At 40.4% G+C, this 21147-nt stretch overlaps 1 protein-coding gene across 5 annotated transcripts in view; it reads right to left on the bottom strand.

The window, feature by feature from the left end:
* The window catches only part of LOC146520980 (uncharacterized), a 34351-nt gene that overhangs the window by 9157 nt on the left and 4047 nt on the right, over positions 1–21147 (bottom strand). For all 5 annotated transcript variants that reach the window (XM_085154463.1, XM_085154462.1, XM_085154464.1 and 2 more), the window contains exons 2-5: positions 2091–2132; positions 1723–1992; positions 1412–1648; positions 1074–1316 (exon numbers count right to left, since the gene is read on the bottom strand). In XM_085154463.1, coding sequence (XP_085010589.1) covers positions 1074–1316; positions 1412–1648; positions 1723–1992; positions 2091–2132 — 792 coding nt within the window. The remainder of the gene's footprint in view (positions 1–1073; positions 1317–1411; positions 1649–1722; positions 1993–2090; positions 2133–21147) is intronic.

Here is a 21147-nt window from a genome sequence, read left to right as displayed (position 1 = left end):
AATATTATTATGTTCTTTATATACAGCACTTCACACCTCCAGACTCACTAACAGCTTCTTACCCTGGGCAGTTCAGACTGTTATCCCCCCACTCCTGCCCACCCACCTATCTGAGCCGTGGTCTGACTAACCCTCATCACTCAGGCCACTCATGCATGGACCCTATTCAGACCAAGTCCTTTTAAACTGTTTCAAAGAAACAGTCCTCCATTGTGTGCCTTTCTTTGTTTTTGTATATATCACTCTAGTATTTATTTCTTTTGTTTATTTTTTCTATTTTTACAATGACAATTAAATGCTATTCTATTCTATTCTATTCTATATTTTTTATTAAGGAGACGGGTTTTTACTTCCTGAAAAGAGAGGAGGGGGAAACACATGAACATGATTGTGGTGACCTTCAGTATGTGTGAAATCTGTGTTTAGGACTGATCTTTGTGGTCCTTGTTTTGTTAGCTAATGTTGGGAGACATTATCTTCAAAAGTAACTTATTACTTTACAACATAATTAAACATTTATGCTAAATGTTACTTTCTGAGAAGATTAGCTAGTTAGAGTTTTTGCTTTTCCAAGACAATCATTTAGCTTGTTGACACTAACATGTTATTACAGACTGAAGCACTCTGTGCTGGATATGATGGACTCTTTGAAGAAACGTTTTTAATATAATGTACATATTCTAGGAATTAGCTGGAGCTCTTCTGCCTTGCTCTACGATAAATCCTAAAGAAGTGAAAGGTGATGAAATGTAATGTCACCAATTTATTCTTTTTACACTACATTGTGACATCTTCCACACTAAAAGAATAAACTGAGATATAATATAGATTTATGTGTCTGGGGCGGCCCAAATACACATTTTATTTTGAAAGGTCACAGAGGAAATTGAAGAATCACTGAACAGCATCACTCGAGTATTCATTCAAACCCACCATGACTGCATGTTTGGATGAGTAAAACCCACTGATCTGGACAGAGGTGACCCAGTCAGTTCATTTTTATGTAGGGTCAGAAGGTCAGCACAGTAATCAGATTACACCTGTTCATATCAGGTGAGTGAGAGCTTTCATACCTTTAAGTTTCCAGCAGAGGAACAGAAACAAACCCAGAACTAGAACCAGGAGAAGCCCAGAGACCAGACCTGCTACAATGGGGACCAGGAGAGAGGGAGGAGGAGAAGGAGGAGGAGAGGGAGGAGGAGAGGGAGGACGAGTAAAAGGAGATTTTACAGGAGGAACAAAGTTTGTGGAGGTGCTTGGAGGAGGACAGTGAGGAGGAGGAGGACAGTGAGGAGGAGGATGGATTTTGGGAGGATCTGGAGGAGAGAGGATGAAGATGGTTCAGTCAGTTTATTATCAGGTCACATTGTTACATCATTTTTTAAACAGGAAGTGATGTCAGTGTTCTGACCTCTGACCCTCAGAAAGCTCTGAGGAGACTTTCCACTCTCATCAGTAGTACACCAGTAGAGACCTTCATCAGCCTGCTGGATGTTAGTGATGATGTGCTCTGGTTTAGGACCAACAATCCTTCCTTTAATGAAGAAATAAGCTGTGACTGTGGCACCATTCCTCTGTCTGCAGCGCAGAGTGACATTACTTCCTGTCCTCACAGGAAGTGCAGGGATCTCCAGGATGACACTTTTTTCTGACCATCAGAGACAAACAGAGTTAATGAGAGCAGAGTCACACAGAGACAGAGACACAGCTGGAACATCTCACCTTTAGTGTCTGATTGGACACTGAAGGAGACGTTGTCACTCTTCTGTCTAGAGGAGTCCTCACACCAGAAGGTTTCACTGGGAGCAGAAACATCCACAACACAGTAGGAACCAAGAAGCCTCCCAAAGCCTCCACAGTCCTCAGGGACGTTTCCTCTGGTCCTCTTCACTGTCCACCCATCAGCTGTCTGTCCATCATCAACACAACTCAGATACACTGAAGAAGATCCTCTGAAGACCTGCTGAAGGTTTGGACTGACAGACAGAGACACTGGAGGACACACACACACACACACACACACACACACAGTAAATGTGTTTGTGTTCCTGTTGGAGTCTCACTGATTGTTTTCACTTCCATCTCCTCACCTGCAGAAACAGTCGGTGCAGACAGCAGCAGCACACACACACCTGTAACAGGAGGTCAGAGGTCAGTAAAGGTCAGAGGCTCCACCACCTTGTGTACCTGCACAGGTGAGGAGCGTCTTTCTCTGTGTGAATATGACCAAACAGATAAGCAGATGTTTGTGACAGTCACACTGAGGGGACGGCAGTCATTACAAAATCACATGAAAGTTAGAACAGTTATGAGGGAGCTGAGTGTGAGCAGAGAGGTGGCATTAGACTCCAGAGTCTTGGAGGAAAAAGTGAATGTTAGCTCAGAATTGAACATGTTTTAACACCTAGATTAGACCAAAAAAAAAAAAAAATGACGGACACCTAAACACTGCATAATCATTCCCAACATCCTGGAGGACAGCTGAGAGAATTTAGATGCTCTCCAACATTAGATTAGATAAAATTTTATTAATCTCTCAGGTGAGTTTCTGTTTCCAGTAGCACAGCACAAACAGAAATTGTAAAAGAATGTAAGCAGAACTAGAAATATACCATATACAGTGGCTTGCAAAAGTATTCGGCCCCCTTGAACTTTCCCACATTTTGTCACATTACAGCCACAAACATGAATCAATTTTATTGGAATTCCACGTGAAAGACCAACACAAAGTGGTGAACACGTGAGAAGTGGAACGAACATCATACATGATTCCAAACATTTCTTACAAATAAATAACTGCAAAGTGGGGTGTGCGTAATTATTCAGCCCCCTGAGTCAATACTCTGTAGAACCACCTTTTGCTGCAGTTCCAGCTGCCAGTCTTTTAGGGTCTGTCTCTACCAGCTTTGCACAGCTACAGACTGAAATCTTTGCCCATTCTTCTTTGAAACAGCTCCAGCTCAGTCAGATTAGATGGACAGCGTTTGTGAACAGCAGTTTTCAGATCTTGCCACAGATTCTCGATTGGATTTAGATCTGGACTTTGACTGGGCCGTTCTAACACATGGATATGTTTTGTTTTAAACCATCAGACCTGTAAAGAACACGTTTCCATGGACCGTGATGAAGCTCATGTAGCTTATAAATGTTGGGCCATGGCTGGAAGACCTAAACAAGGCCCAGAATTTGAACAGAAAAAAACGTGTGAATGCCAGATACAAGTACGCTGTTCGCTTTAAAACTAAAAATGAGAAAATGCTGAGAGCAGATTCTTTGGCCAAGAAAACGCTGTGTAATAATATGACAGATTTTTGGAAAGACGTGAAATCAGAAGAACTTCTTAAGATGGTAGACCTACGTTACTCGTTGCTGGAACATTGAGCCACCAGCATCAGTTATTCTGTGATCAGCAAGTCTGAGCCTGTTAGTCTTCGTGCAAGCTTGTATTAATTGGATTTTTCTGTGTGTGTGTAGATCTTCCATGGACCCGTCCCTGTATCTTTGAGTGAGCGAGTGAGCGAGAGGAGCATTGGAGAAAAAGGAGTGGGATCGTTGCTGAGAGAGTGGAGTGTGTTTTCGGACCCTTCCCCTCCCCCTCGGACCCTGGAGCCATGGACCCCTCTCCCAAACACTTTGTATATATTATCACCTGGTGAAATCACTAGTGATGTGCGGATCGATCCTGAAATATCGATTCCTCCGATACCAGTCATTTATGTTCTAGAATTGATTCTCACATTAAAATATCGATATTTTAGTAATTTAGGGTACATTTGTAGTTTATCATTAACAGGAACACAGTGGAAAGAAACTATAACATTCGGATTGTCTACATTCAAAGGGGGGGGGTGGCACCAAGATGGCGGCTTGAACAGTCGTGCTTTTTCAGGAGCTCCGAAAGACCGCAAAATTTGCTAAGTAACTTTATTCTCTTTCCACTCAAATTTTAACTATGGACGCCTGAAAGGTTATTAAGAATGCAAAGCTTCAATTTGTGCCGTCAAACCCCAATGTTAAGACGTCTTCGCATGCTAAAGTCAGTGACCATGGCTATGCTAGCACTGAAGCTGCCAATGTGGGCCTAAACAAGCGAGAACGGGGAGCAGACTCGGCGCCGTCAACTCCATCAAAACAACTGCCGGAGGAGAAAAGAACAAAATCTTCAGAGAAGGAAGATGATATCTCCAATAAAACTATTTTTGAAGCCATTCAGGGACTTGAGAAGAAATTTGAAGTATAACTGGAAGATATCAAGGAACAAAACAGACAAAGTGCAGCTATGGTTGCCAGCTTGGCTAAGGCTGTGGAGTTTAATGCTGCAGAGATAGCTGATTACAAACTGAAAGTTGTTAAGCTGGCAAATGCGAATGAACAGCTGCTTAAAGAAAACGAAGACTTGAAAAGAAAAGTGAGAGAAAAAGAGCGCTACCGAATGAGGTGGTGCTTAAAGCTGAAAGGGGTGAAGGAAGACGAAGACGAAAACATTAGAGGGAAGGTTTTGCAAACACTTCAGAAGATTGCCCCTGACTTGAACTTAGAAGAGGCCGTTGATATTGTTCATCGCTTAGGGAAACGAGTTGATGGCAGAAACAGAAACATCATTATTTTAGTCACACAAAGGCGAATCAAAGAAGAATTGTGGAGGCGCACCAAAGATTCTTCAACCTGCAAACAAGAAGGCATCAGCTTTGCAGAGATGTTGCCGCAGGAGGACATACAAGATCGACAGCGCCTATGGCCTCTGGTGGAGGAGGCAAGATGTGCGGGTAAACGACCCTACTTTCGTGGTCCACATGCCTTCATTGATGGACGCAAAGTTGAGGAAAGACAGGAGAACTTAAAATGACAAAAACTGAAATAGTGGAAACTTGTTCGCAGTCTGAGGAGCTCAGCATTTAGTACTTTTTTTCTTTTTCGTTTTTTTCACGTGGTAAGTGATATTCTGTCTATAGTTCATGTTGAATGTTAACATTTGTTTTGGTTCTTTAAATGTTAGGGGTTTAAGAGAATCTGTTAAAAGAAAAGCCTTATTTTTGTACTGCAAAGGTAAAAAATCAAACTGTATTTTTCTACAAGAGACTCATTCATCTGATAGTGATGTATCTTTTTGGTCAAACCAATGGGGCAGCAAAATCCTGTTCAGCCATGGCTCAACGAGGTCGGGGGTGTAGCAATTTTTTTTCAATAACTTTCCTGGGGATCTTGTAATACAACGGACTGACTTGAATGGTCATTGGTTGATTGCTGTAATGAGAGTTGAAACTTTGTTTTTCATTTTAGTCAACGTTTATGGATATAATGATGAGAGTCAGAATAAAATTATGTTAGAAGATATAACTTTAAATATTTTTGAACTTAAAGGTCGATACCCTACGGAATACATTTTAATGGGTCATGATTGGAATATGACTCTTGATGAATGGACTGATAGACGGCCCTCAAGAAAAGGTAGACCACAAAAAAATAACCGAATTATAGATTTTTTGATAAACAACAATTTGACAGATATTTGGAGAGTAAGAAATCCAGGAATTAAAAGCTTTTCCTGGTCCAAACAAAATGGAGCTTGTAAATCTAGAATAGACTATTGGCTAGGAAGTGACAACATTCTTAACCACACTGTAAAAGTTGTGATGTCAAATGCACCTCTTTCTGATCATTGCTTTATTGAACTACGCTTAGAATCGGAAATTAGACAATCAAATAAAAGAACTTATTGGAAGTTCAATGCCAAACTTTTACAAAATGAAGATTACTGCAACATAGTCAAAAAAATTATAAAAGATATTATGGCTGACCATTTAATTGTAGGATATATCAGTAAATGGGAATTCATTAAATTCAAAATTAGAGAATTTAGTATTCAATTCAGTAAAAACATAAGTTGAAAGCAAAGAGAATATGAATGTAAATTATTCCAAGAAATTACTTATTGCTGTAGTAAAGATGATCTAAATAGCCAAGAAAGGAGTAAACTTATGGAGTTGCAAACTAAATTGGATCAGCTTTACCTAAATAAAGCAGAATGAGCTTTTGTGCGTTCACGCGCCAAGTGGATTGAGGAGGGGGAAAGAAATTCCTCATATTTTTTTAACTTAGAAAAGAGCAGACAGAAAATAAATTTTATATCTTCCCTGTTAATTGATGGCATTGAACGTGATGAACCTAAAATTTTGGAGAATGAAACTTATACATTCTATTCCAATTCATACTCCTCACAGTTCTCCCAAGCAGATTGTGATGTCTTTTTTGATCAAATAGATAATCTGATCCCTAAAATTGATGAATAATTTAAGGAATTTTGTGAATCTGACTTTAGAATTGAAGAGTTAGATGCATCTGTTAAGAAAATGGCGCCTTATAAATCCCCTGGTCCAGATGGGTTTACAGTTAATTTCGTCCAATTTTTTTGGGGAAGACTTAAGGGAAATTTTATTCAAAGCTATACTGGCCAGTATTGAAAAGGGAGAATTGATGTCTAGCGTGAAACAAGGATTAATTACATTAATTCCTAAACCAAATAAAGATGAACAACAACTGGATAACTTAAGGCCCATAACTTTATTAAATACAGATTATAAAATTTTCTCTAGCTTAATTGCAACAAGGCTTAAACAAGGGGTTTCAAGTATAATTAGTGAGACACAATCAGGGTTTTTAAAAGACAGGAACATTCATAATAATATCAGATTGGTTTTAGACTTACTGGATTACAATGATCTAATTAGTGATGACAGTTTTATTCTTTTAAGCTTTCGATTCAGTAGAACATCCTTTTATTTTAGAAACACTAACTCTATTTGGATTTGGAGATAAATTTAGGAAGATAATAGATGTACTGTATAATATAAATAATAATAATAATAAATAGCTCTGTGTCGTTAGGCTATGGCAAAAGATTTAGCGTCAAAAGAGGAATTAGGCAAGGGTGTGGAAGCTCTCTGTTGTTATTCATAATGGTTGTGGAGATGCTCGCAATTCTAATTAAAAACAGCAGCGTTGCCGGATTGAGATTATGGATATTTTTTTAATAATTAGTCAACTTGTGGATGACACTACTCTTTTCTTAAAAAATGAACATCAGATTCCCCTGGTAAAACAAATAATCACTACATTCTCAAAAGCTTCAGGCTTAAAGTTAAATTTAAATAAATGTGAACTATTGGCGTTAAAGGAGTGTCATTCACAATTACTGTACGATATAAAGGTGAAGAAGGAGGTAAAATATTTGGGCATCACAATATCAAAAGATCATAAAGTCTTAGAAAAAGTAAATATTTCAGATAATGTTGACAAATGTAAGACAATCTTAAATAAGTGGTTACAAAGAGACATCACAATTTTTGGAAGAATATTATTAACCAAAATGGATAGTTTATCTAGATTTATATATCCAGCTTACTCTTTATCAATATCAAATAAAGTTATTAAAACAATTAATACCTTGAATTTTAATTTTATTTGGAGGAATAAGTGCCATTATATATCTAAAGATCATTTGGTTAAACCATACATTGAAGGTGGTGGAAACGCAGTTGACTTTGATATAATGAATGGTGTCTTGAAACTTAAATGGTTAAAATCCTTCCTAAATAATCCACATTCCATTTGGTGTTTTATACCAAGTAAGGTCTTTAACACATTGGGGGTGTTGTGGATAGGCGTAGCTTTGGGTCACGTGGTGTCGGTAATAGTAATAGTGATCGCTATATCAGCTGTTCAGGTCCCGAGGGAATTTTTGTGAATGAGTGGGTGATGGGGTAAGTCGACTTTTGCTGACCGCTCAAGCTTAGAATGTTTTTGATCACTGTTTTTCTACGGATTTTAAGGATTTGATAACAAATAAAGAAGTTTTTAATCTGGAACTTTGACTTACGTTTTGAACAGCAGGCGCGTCAACATTATTCCCCTATTCAGCTGCTCGGCGACTCAAAGGCTTGACAGTCGCCAACATTTGTCAGCAAAAAGTGCGACGGCAATGGAGCCTCCCGCAATCAGCGCTGAATTAACGCCGACGCGAGCCCACACACCGCCGCCACTACACCCATAAAAGCGGCTAGTCTGACAGATAAGGAGAAGACGACGGTGGTATGTAAACTGTGTTTTTGTGCTCCGTGTTGTTTGTTTGAACGCAGGTTGGATTCTGACCATACGAAGATGTTGTTGTGACACGCCCACCACTACGTTTGCTGTTGGATTTGATGTGTGTGTGTGTGCTGTGGCTCTGCAGGCGTTCAACTGAGTTTGAAGGAATTGCTGTTGCTTTTGTTTTGGATTTTGGAATGCTGCTTATGTTGGATGCTTAAAATGAGTGGATCGCAGGCTGCATCTGTTGTTGGAAAAACTGAAAAGAATAAAAGATTAATTTCTCTCACTGAGAAAGCTCTTGCAAACAAAATTGAAACCATCCAAACAGATCGGAAAAGGCATGTAAACAAAATGAAAAGTGTTATTATGTCTCTTAAAGAGCTAATGAAAGATGATAAAAATCATTCACGAGTCAAATCACAGTTTGATGAGTTAACACACCTGTTTAAGGATGCCAATGCATTGCATGAATCTCTGCTTTCTCTAATCTCATTTGATGAGAAAAATAAACAAAATGCATGGTTCTCAAGCATCGCTAAATACAATAAAGGGTTTATGGAGGATGTTACGATATGGCTTTCTGAAACTGATAAACGTTCGGGGAGGCCATCATCTGACAAAGTACAGTCACAGGAAACTTCCCTGGGAGGAGAAATGGAGGTGCGAGAGCACACTGGAAAAGAACCTCAATCATCTCTTAATCCCCAGAATGATGTTAATGATGACGTGTTGCCATCCGACAGTGTGTCAAATCAAGGCAGTAGGTCAAGCTCAAGAGTATCATCTACTTCATCTGCACGTCTCAGGGAAGAAGCTGAAATGGCCGCCTTGCTCGCACGTCAACATATGCTGAAAGAAAAACACTCTCTTGAAGAACAAGAGGAACAATTGAGGAGAAAGAAAGAACAACTTCAGCTTGAAGCAGATATAGCTGCAACTGTTGCAAAGGTGAACTTGCTGAGAACTGGATCCACTATGCGAGCGTCGCTTCACGGAAATCTAATGGAATGGAATCATATTTTAAAACAAAAGGAAAAAGCCTTGAAATTCTTAATGCGGATGCAGTGACTTTTGTTCCACAGACGCTTACAAAAGGAAATGCAATCACTGGGAATGCAGAGCCTTAACTAAAAACAGTGCAACAGACTATGAAAAGGGAAAAGCCTGCACCTCCTCTTATGGGGCCTTCTGACACTTTTGGAACAATTCCACCTTTGCCTAAGCCACAAGCTGCTCATCCAGTAGCCAATGAAAATCTGTTGTCCATTATGGAAAAACAAAATGAATTAACTTGTATGTTGGTCCATCAGCAAAGTCTTTCTTCACTGCCCAAAAGGGAGATTCAAACCTTTGATGGCGATCCTTTACATTTTCCAGCTTTCATGCGCTCGTTTGAACAGGTCATAGAAGCAAAGACTGGCGATGCTGGCGACTGCCTGCATTATCTTGCACAGTACACCAAGGGGCAGCCCAATGAACTTGTTAAAAGCTGTCAACATATGTCTGAAAGTGCTGGATATGTAAAGGCAAAGACTCTGCTGTATGAGCACTTTGGGAATGGACATGTGATTGCGTCTGCTTATTTGAAAAAAGTTCACTCATGGCCACTGATTAGATCGGAAGATGGAAAAGCTCTTCAGGCATATTGTTTGTTCTTACGTGGATTCTGTAATGATCTCTCTGAATTAAATACACCTGCCAATATGCTTGCTGTGATTAGAAGACTGCCATATAAGTTAAAAGACAAATGGCAAACAGTAACATGTGACATTCAGGAGAGGCAACATCGCAGAGCCGCATTCATTGACATTGTTTCCTTCCTTGAGTGTCAAGTTAAAATTGCTACAGATCCCGTCGTTGGAAATCTATGTGACGTTCCAGCAAAACATCTAGCAGCCAAGGGCAGCAATGGAGGGAAACGTTCTCCACATCTAAGAGCTAAAGGAAGTAGCTTTGCCACAACAGTCTCTGATGTCGAGAGACAGAATCAGACAGGGCCTCAAGATCGTCACAGTACTGTGAAGGCTTGTTTTTTCTGCAAAGGCGGACACACACTGGAGTCATGTGCTCTGCTTGATAAGAAACCCCATAATGAGAAGATTTATTTTCTTAAAAAGAACAGCATCTGTTTTGGCTGTTTGTGCACTGGGCACATAAGCAAAGAATGCAGAAAACACCTTTCATGTAAATCTGTGGTCTCAGACATGCAAGTATACTCCATATCCACCAAATAGAGAAGAATGAAGTCAAACCTGATAATGAGGCAGATAACATTCCTGTTACGATCCAGACTAGTGGTCTTACTGGGGCCGGTGAACAAGACTGTAAGCTTGCCATTGTGTCAGTTAAAGTAAAATCAAAGAGAGGTCAAAGAATGGTGGAAACATATGCCTTTCTGGACCAAGGGAGTTCAGCATCCTTTTGTACAGTGGGTCTTATGGACAAGCTGAATATTGCTGGGAGGAGGACAAAGATTCTCCTGCGCACCATGGGACAGGAGAAAGTGGTGGACAGTTTCATTGTACCTGAACTTGAAGTTGCTGGATTGGAAAGTGACATGTATTGTGATATGCCTAACCTCTTCACTCAGCATAAAATGCCTGTAGATACTGGTAACATCCCAAATCAACAGGACCTGGATGACTGGCCACATTTGAAGCATGTTCATTTGCCAGAAATTAAGGCCAATGTGGAGCTTTTGATTGGCATGAATATGCCCAGAGCTCTAGAACCTTTGGAGGTCATCCGGAGTGTAGGTGATGGACCTTTTGCCATTAGGACTGTGCTTGGCTGGACAGTGAATGGGCCACTTAATAGAGAATGCTGTGGAAGGCCAGGATGTTTGGTAACAGTTACTGCCAACAGAGTTTCTGCTGTCACACTGGACAAGCTATGGAAACAGCAGTTCAAGATGGACTTTCCTGAGAGCAGCGATGATGAACAGATGGGGCTGTCAAAGGAAGACTTGAAGTTCCTGGAATTGGCCAGCAAGACGGTGACTTTGGGGGATGGGCACTACAGCATTGCCCTGCCACTGAAAGACCGAGACATAAGAATGCTTGACAACCGTGCAATTGCTGAGCAACGAGCCTTAGGTTTGAAGAAAAGGTTCATCAGAGATAAAGACTTTCACAAAGACCCAAATTTTTATTGTACCTTTTTAAAGCACCTGCCAGATTTAACAGAGTCCCATTTGATTCTGGGTGGTGACTTTAACTGCGTGCTTAATCCTCAACTTGACAGATCTAATCCTAAACCTGATAGCAAAATTTCAAAAGCGGGTAATGTTCTAAAATCCTTTATGCAATCTTATGCTTTTTTTGACCCTTGGAGGAACAAAAACCCAACATCTAAACAATTCTCTTTTTTTTCACCAGTGCACCGGTCATACTCACGGATAGATTTTTTTGTTGTAGATAATAGAATTATTCCCAAGGTTTTAGATTGCCAATACAATTCTATTGTTATTTCAGACCATAGTCCAGTACAATTAGACGTACATTTTTATGAACGCTCAAGTCAAAAAATGGCTTGGCGACTTGATCCTTTACTCCTAACTAAAGACTCATTTAAAAAAATGGTCTCTGAGCAAATACAGTTTTTCTTAGAGACAAATCAAACCCAAGGGATGAAAATGACCGTTGTATGGGAGGCATTAAAGGCCTATCTTAGAGGCCAGATAATTTCATATGTTTCATTTCAAAAAAAGAAAAACTTACAACAAATGAACAACCTAGCCAACAGTATAAAAGAGATTGATGGCTTATATGCAGAAAATCCAACACCAGACCTCTATAAGAGAAAATTATTACTAAATTCAGAATACAAAATTCTGTCCATTCAGCAAACAGAACGTTTATTTTTCAAATCAAGGCAAAAGTTCTATGAACATGGGGAAAGAGCCGGAAAACTTTTGGCACATCAAATTAAGCAATCCATATCAGCTAACACGATTTCTGAAATCTGTAAAACCTCTGGAGAAAAGACGTCCGATCCAAAAACCATTAATGACCAGTTTAAAATGTTCTATTCCAATCTTTATACTTCAGATCCGGTTGATGAAAAAAAGGTTGCTGAAATGCTTGATAGATTACCAATTCCACAAATATCTGTAAATGACAGAACAGAAATTGATAGAGAGATAACCATTAGTGAAATTGTCGAAGTAATTAAATCAATGCAAAGTAACAAGGCACCGGGACCTGATGGTTTCCCTATTGAACTATATAAAATGTTTATAGACAAACTAGCACCAATACTCAAAGATGTATACCAGGAAATATTCTTTCAAGAGAAATTACCAGATACTATAATTTCTGTGCTGTACAAAAAGGGTAAGGATCCCTCACAATGCAGCTCCTACAGACCGGTGAGCCTTTTAAATTGCGATTACAAAATTCTCACAAAAATCTTAGCTAATAGAATTGATCTTATACTGCCAAAAATTATTAATCCTGATCAAACCGGCTTTATACCAGGGCGACAGTCATTTTATAATATGCGCCGCCTATTTAATATTTTATATGCATCAGAACCAAAAGAAAAATCAGAAATAATAATTTCTCTTGATGCAGAAAAGGCCTTCGACCGTATAGAATGGCCATATCTTCATGCGGTCCTAAATAAATTTGAATTTGGCCCATTGTTTCGAAAATGGATTAAAATACTGTATTCCTCTCCAGTTGCAGCAGTGAGGACAAATAATGTAACCTCTGACATTTTTCAGCTTGGTAGAGGCTGCAGGCAAGGCTGTAGTTTATCCCCCTATCTCTTCAACTGTCACGGTCTGCCGGGGCAGGCCGTGTGGTGATTATTTAGGACCCGGAAGCGGCAGCTCTGGTGCAGGTGAGTATTTATTTACCAAAGTAAACACAACAGAAATGGCACGGGTGAAGCTGTAACAGAACCTAAACTGTGCAAACTAACAAAACAAACCAGAACAAAGATGCAGGGAGGTCCGGGGAAAATATACACACAGAGAGATGGATGGAGAAACGCAGGGAGACCAAGGGGAAACAACACAGACGAACCAGCAACGACTATGACAGAAGACACGACTTAAAAACACTCAGAGAACACAGGGAGATTACACACAGGTGGGGGACACAGCTGGGAGTGATAAACGTGACGAGACTAGGGAGGCAAACTGAAAACACTCACATGAGACGCAGACCTTCACAATAAAACAGGAAACACACATACGCAAAGACACAGACTAGGAAACGTGGACTTAACACAGGAATAGATGGCAGAACAGAATACACTAAACAGGAGGAACAGAACCAAAATCACTAACAGAAAACACAAAACGCTGGGTCAACAGGACCCAGGATCATGACATCAACTTAGTAATCGAACCCTTAGCTATCGCTCTTAGGGAGGACAGTCAGGTTGCCGGAATCTCTAGGGACGGGACAGTGCACAAGGTATCATTGTATGCAGATGATTTATTGCTTTATATATCTAATCCAACGGCATCAATCCCTAAATTGTTTAAGAAGGCCAGGATGGCAACAGACCACTTCGGATATATATCTGGATACAAATTGAACTATTCAAAAAGCCTACTGTTCCCTATTAATAACATAGAGCAAGATTTCTCTGCCTTCCCTTTTAAATTAGAAAAAGAAACGTTTAAATATTTGGGAATAAATATAACCCGCACAATGAACGAGTTGCGGATTTATAATTTTGACACTTTGTTAGAACAAACATTGCAAGATTTTAAAAAATGGGCAACACTTCCAATCTCATTGGCAGGCAGAATAAATATAGTTAAAATGGCAGTCTTACCAAAATTTCTCTATGTTTTCCAAATGGTTCCTGTTTTTATAACCAAATCAAGTTTCAAAGATTTAGACAGATTAATAGCAACATTTATTTGGAAAAATTCAAATCCCAGAATAGAAAAAACATATTTGGAAGTACCAAAAGAGGCTGGTGGGCTAGGGTTGCCAAATTTTATCTTTTACTACCGGGCGGCTAATATCTCCAAATTATTGCACTGGAAATATGTTTATGAGAACAACGAGGGTGAGGCTTGGGTAAAAATGGAACTGATGTCTAATCCACTTCCCCTCCTAACCTCATCCCTAGCTCTAAATCAAAAACAGAAAATAACAAATCCAGTTGTAGGAACATCTATTAAAATATGGCTTCAATTCAGAAGGCACTTCTGTTTGCAACAAGTTAGTAATTTTTTCCCTGTTGCTTATAACCCTTTTTTTCTGCCATCCATTTCAGATAAAGCATTCCAAATTTGGCATAATAATGGTTTGAAGTTTTTTTACAATTTATTTTCAGGAGAAACTTTTAACACCTTTGACGCTCTGATGAGAGATTACAACATACCAACCTCACATATGTTTAGATACTTGCAAATACGAAGTTTTGCAAAAACATTGTTTCCTTCTTTCCCATACCTACCTCCTAAAAATCAAGTGGATACCATTTTGGAAATAGATCCTTTTGGCAAAAGGAGAATCTCCGTCATATACAAACTGATACAGAGCTTAAGGCCTATTACTTGGGAAAAAACTAAAAATAATTGGGAAAAAGACATTGGGGTGGATTTATCTGATGATGAGTGGAGATCTTGTTTAAATCATATACATACTTCCTCCTTTTGCATTCGCCATGGTTTAATTCAGTTTAAAATTCTTCATCGTCTTCATTATACAAAAGAGAGGCTTTCAAAATTTTTCCCAGAAGTCGATCCTGCCTGTCCCAGGTGTGGACATAATCCAGCAAATGAGGGTCACATGATGTGGTCTTGTCCGAACCTGGATAATTACTGGGGAAATATATTTAAAGCATTATCTCATATCAGTGCGCAGAACTTAGTGCTTGATTTCCGCATTGGCATTTTTGGAGTTATGCCATCTCAATACAAAACGAGTAAATCTCAGGAAAATGCCATAGCATTTGCTACATTGCTTGCCCGTAGACTTATTCTATTCCACTGGAAGTCTGATAAGGCTCCTTCATACATACAATGGTTAAAGGAGGTGCTTTTCTTTTTACCACTGGAAAAACTTAGATACAGAGTTCTCTCATCACAACAAAAATTCTCTGCGACTTGGAACCCATTTATTGACTATATAAAAACGTATTTTCCAGATGTGTGACATACATTTTTTGTTTGTTCTGTTTTGTTTCTCTTTACATGAGCTTCGGGTGGGGAGGGAGGGGGGGGGGGGGTTCTTTTTTGTTTGTTTGTTGGTTTGTTTTGTTTTGTTTCTTTTTTTTTGTGTATAATGGCAACGTTTCCATTATGTATTGTGACCATGATTTGTGAAAAAAATAAATTTAAATAGAAGTTTAAAAAAAAAAAAAAGACTTTAACAAAGACTACACTGCCTTCATGACAGATCTCATATCTAGAGGATATGCAAAGAGAGTGCCAGTCGCAGAATTAGAGCGCAGTGATGGGAAGCTTTGGTATATCCCTCACCATGGGGTTTACCATCCTACCAAGGGGAAGATGCGGGTCGTCTTTGACTGTGCATCATTCCAGGGTGTCTCTCTTAATGCGCGGCTCCTGAGTGGTCCTGACTTAACAAACGATTTGGTTGGCGTACTGACAAGGTTCAGAAAAGAGCCTATTGTTTTGATGTCTGACATTGAGGCTATGTTTGAGCAGGTGCATGTGCCAGAGGAAGATGCTGACCTTTTGAGGTTTCTTTGGTGGCCCGGTGGTGACTTCAATCAGAGCATGCAGGAGTACAGGATGGGTGTTCATTTGTTTGGGGCAACGTCCTCTCCAAGCTGTGCTAACTATGCCCTGCGGAAATGCGCAGAGGACAACAAAGCATACTTCAGCCAGCAGGTGATTGACACCATTCTGTATAGTTTTTATGTGGATGACTGCCTTGCTTCAATATGCTCTGAAGAAGAAGCCATCAATCTTTACTCAGAGACATTTGCGCCAAGGGTGGTTTCCACTTAACAAAGTGGATCAGCAATAGCCGCGGCATTCTGGCAGTTATACCTGAGGAGGAAAGAGCAAATGAAGTTAAGGACCTAGACCTGGATTGTGACCTTTTACCTGTTGAGCGGGCATTGGGAGTGAGGTGGTGCCTACAGTCAGATGCATTTAAGTTCTGCATATCCATCCCAAACAGGCCATTGACTCGGAGAGGGATCCTATCCACAGTAAGCTCCTTCGATGACCATCTGGGGTTCCTTGCTCCTGTTATCTTCACAGCCAAGAGGATCCTTCAAGATCTGTGCCAGAGGGGGATAGGATGGGATGATGCTATACCATCAGCAGTTGCTGAAGAGTGGAAAAGCTGGGTAGAAGAATTGCATCTGTTGAACAACATCAGCATCGGACGATGTTTAAAACCTCCTGATTTTGGAGAGACGACCACTGCTCAGTTGCACCACTTTGCAGATGCGAGTGAGAAGAGCTATGGGGCTGTTACCTACCTGTTGCTGCACAACAGTTGCTCACAGACGCACAGTTCCTTCATAATGGGAAAATCCAGGGTGGCACCTTTAAAACCAGTCACAATCCCTCGCATGGAATTGACGGCAGCAGTGGTAGCAGTTCGCATGGATAGAATGTGGAGGAGGGAGTTGAGACTACCTCTCCTAAACTCTGTCTTTTGGACGGACAGCACTGCAGTGTTGAAATATATAAACAATGAGACTTCCAGGTTCTGTGTTTTTGTGGCAAACAGAGTGTCAGAAATCCTCAAGGCTTCTAGTGCCTCCCAATGGAGGTATGTGAACACCACACATAACCCTGCGGACTTTGCCTCCAGAGGTATGAAGGCAGAGACCTTTTTACATGACACTGAGTGGATATCTGGTCCTGCATTTCTTACACAGCCAGAGAACAATTGGCCTGTGAACCCAGAAAACTTGCAAGAACTTTCACATGAAGATCCTGAAGTTAAGGTGTCTGCTGCCATCAACGTCTCACAAGTACACGATGATGATCATCCTCTGACCCTTTTAATCCATCGTGCCTCATCCTGGACTCGTCTCATCAGGGTGATGGGTTGGATTTTGAGGTTCAAGACATTGCTATTGCATCGCAGGAAGATACATTTCCAGTCTGCATCTGATACAATTCAGTCTGAAGATGCTCAACATAAGGTTGAGCTCTGGGATGGCTTTCTTTCATTGGGAGAGATTGAGGATGCTGAGATGCAAATAATTAAGTTCTGTCAGAGGAAGAGTTACGGCGAAGAAATTTCTTGTCTCCAAAGGGGAGAGTCTGTGAAACGAAGCAGCTACATATATAAGTTGAATCCTGTTTTGGAGGATGATGTGCTGCGGGTTGGCGGACGTCTCAGTAGGGCTGTCATGTCAGAAGATTCCAAGCATCCTGTCATAATCGCTAAAGAGCTTCACATTTCTAATCTCATTCTACAGCATATTCATAAAGAGGTGGGTCATGGTGGAAGGAACCACATACTCCCAAAGCTGCATCAAAAATACTGGATTCCTGGTGTTGGTACTTTGATTCGAAGCATCATGTCGAGGTGTGTGACCTGCAGAAGGTTTCATGGAGCTGCAGGCCAGCAGCAGATGGCTGAGTTGCCTGAAAGCAGAGTGACCCCTGAGAAACCCCCATTTAGCTTTGTTGGAGTGGACTATTTTGGTCCATTTGAAGTGAAGCGTGGGAGAAGTCTTGTGAAGCGGTATGGTGTTATTTTTACTTGTTTGGCAATTAGAGCAGTACATATTGAGGTTGCCTCATCTCTTGACACTGACTCTTTCGTTAACGCCTTACGACGTTTCATCGCAAGACGAGGTCAGGTACAAGAACTGCGCTCCGACAATGGGACTAACTTTGGGGGCGCAGAGCGCGAGCTGAGACGAGCTATGGAAGAGTGGAATCAGGAAAAGATCTCTGATGCTCTGTCTCTGAAGGGAGTGAAATGGATCTTTAATCCTCCAACTGGATCACATCATGGCGGAGCATGGGAGCGGTTGATTCGTTCTGTCAGAAAGGTCCTTAATTCCACTCTCCAAACACAGCATTTGGACGAAGAAGTGCTCCAAACTGCTCTTTGTGAAGTGGAGTCAATCCTCAACAGTAGACCCATTACGCTGGAATCCACCGATCCAAATGATTTGGAAGCCTTAACACCAAACCATCTCCTTCTTCTCAAGTCCAACCCATCTTTACCACCTGGCCTGTTCCGGAGGGACGATCTCTATGCACTTAAACTATGGAGGCAAGTTCAATATATATCTGACCTGTTTTGGAAAAGATGGACTAAAGAGTACTTGCCACAACTTCAGCAGCGCCAAAAATGGGGAAGGATTAAACGCAACTTTGTTCCTGGAGATGTGGTCCTTATAGTGGATGATTCTGCACCTCGTGTTTCCTGGATCATTGGGAGAGTCACCGGAGCTGCACCAGATGAAAAGGGGCTTGTGCGTCAGGTCTGGATTAAGACCCCAACCAGCCATGTGTGCAGACCCGTCACAAAGATATGCCTTCTTCAGGAGGCCTCTGACCCATGACGATGACATTTTTGACACAGTGTGACATAACTAACTTTGAATTGACTTTGTTGTTATGAGATGTACATCACAGACTGACTATATTTAGGCTAAGTGCTGGTAACCTCTGGCCTATGACTGACTGATCATGTGTAGACAGAAGAAAAGAAGAGAAGAAATGAGAAAATAACTTTGGTGGACTTTTGAGTATGTTATGTTGTCTCACTGGGTGTCTGTGATGTGATGAAGTGTGTGTCGTGAGTTATGGTGTCGGATGTGTAATTATTACTGTGAGAATGTAATAATTAGGGGCCGGAATGTTGTGGATAGGCGTAGCTTTAGGTCACGTGGTGTCGGTAATAGTAATAGTGATTGCTATATCAGCTGTTCAGGTCCCGAGGGAATTTTTGTGAATGAGTGGGCGATGGGGGAAGTCGACTTTTGCTGACTGCTCAAGCTTAGAATGTTTCTGATCACTGTTTTTTTTACGGATTTTTAGGATTTGATAACAAATAAAGAAGTTTTTAATCTGGAACTTTGACTTACGTTTTGAACAGCGGGCACGTCAACATTATTCCCCTATTCAGCTGCTCGGCGACTCTCTTACCTCCCCACAATTTACAACCTGGATAGGTGATAAAGCGATAGATCTTTCAGCCCAATTCTACTTTTACTACTTTTACTGCATAATCCATCATACAAAATGTAATCAAATGGAAAAGTCTCTTTTTAAAACTTTAAACTTTATGCATGAAGCAAAAACTTAATTATCTGCAACATTCTCTGACTGGAAGAAATTTGTTTAACATTTAAACCTATTTTCTGCACATTCCAGCACATAAAATAAAATATTTTTTGTGTTTACACTCACTCTTTCAAATAGATGCAAGTAAAACACAGCAGAAAAAAAATAAAATCAAAGACTAGCGGTCCTGTTACTCTATTTTCACCTCTAAAGGAGGAGTGGGGTAGGCGGAGGTTTACCCTGGTGCAGGTGTGCCGCAGCGGTCAGTGGAAGAATCCGCGAGTTTCTCTGTGAGTTTCCCATTACATTGTAGCGCACTCGGTGCTTGCTTGGAGGTTTAGGGTTTTTTTCGCTGTAAAAAGAAGTTTTCTTCCCACGCACAACGGACACTAATGTTTTTGTCACGTTTTATGGAATCAAACTCAAAGTAAGGTCAGTACTTCCACGCTTTAAACGCTGCACGCTCATACTCTCTCCGCACTCGATATATGATCCATTGTTGATCTGCACACAGCTGTTGTCACGAACGTCGCACTCGCTTACGTTACTGTCATGAGACATTCTCTCAAAAAATCACGGTTTTAGTAACGCAGTAACACAGCGTTCCTACGGTAAAGTAACGGTAATCTAATTACCGATTTTTGGAATAGTAATCCCTTACTTTACTCGTTACTTGAAAAAAGTAATCAGATTACAGTAACGCGTTACAAGTTACAAGTAACGCGTTACTGCCCATCTCTGGCGGGAAGGGGAGGGGCCTTCTTGTTGTTATTGTCCGGGCCTGAAGAGAGTGTGTTGTAGGAGTCTCCCTTGCTAGATTAGCAGCTAGCATACGCAATGTGTTGGAGGCTTGTTGCTAGCTAGTTAGCGGTGCTACACACCTAATACTCTAATAGTCTGTGTTATTGAAGGATTCAGCTCTTCTTATGTTTTTTATCCATTTTTAGATAGGGATGAGATCAGCTGCACACTCTACAGAGGCCCAGAGTTACTGTTAATATCAAAAATATAATGCTGTCCTTTGAGATTTTAACATAAGACTGAGAGTGTAATGGATCTAAAACTGTTTAAATCTTCAGAGCCCTCTACAGCCTGGTAACATGGAGACTTTAAAAACAGCAGCATGAGGTTTCAGTAGTGTAGTCTAATTTGTTCTTTTCATTTAATAATAGAGTCCATATTATATCAACAGCTACATTCACCCTGGAGAGAAACTATTGAGGGAGACCATCAGGACCAAGCTGGGAAAGTTATATATTTAAAAATATATGATCCTCTCTGGTTACTCTGGTATGAATAACTCTGAATCACTTTATGGTAAATAACACACTATCTGCAAAAAACTGTAACAGAATTCCAGATGACAAGTTTGTAGTTCAACATACAAGTGACGACCTTTGACCTTCATCAGGTTTTATTTAATTGTGTTAGAGAAAATCTTATATGCTCTTCATGCAGCTGAGTACATCAAGTGTTTAAAACGGAAGCTGTGCAGGTCTGAGATCAGCAGCTTTGTGAAACACCAAACTGAGGTCCTGTTAATGCTGATATATAGTGACACAGTTACATGAGTGATTAATCCTTTTTTTTGTCTTTAACTTTATCAATAAAGCAGCTGAAGCTTTCACTGACAGCACATGTGGTACTTTGTACTGTTTTCATCAGTTCATTTTGCAGTTAACACATGAACATGTTGGATGATCTGTCTGCTGCCACTGGGTGGTGCTGAGGTCTGAATCTGAGGGCAGCTTCTGTAATCACAAAGACAACAGAACCATCAAACTCAGATATAAATTTTATCCCTCAAAATTAAAATAAAGCTGATTCTTCTGTCCTCACACACTCAGGAT

The sequence above is a fragment of the Neolamprologus multifasciatus genome, chromosome 3 (genome assembly GCF_963576455.1).
Source record: "Neolamprologus multifasciatus chromosome 3, fNeoMul1.2, whole genome shotgun sequence".
NCBI lineage: Eukaryota > Metazoa > Chordata > Actinopteri > Cichliformes > Cichlidae > Neolamprologus > Neolamprologus multifasciatus.
This window is presented reverse-complemented; position numbering and strand designations above follow the sequence as displayed.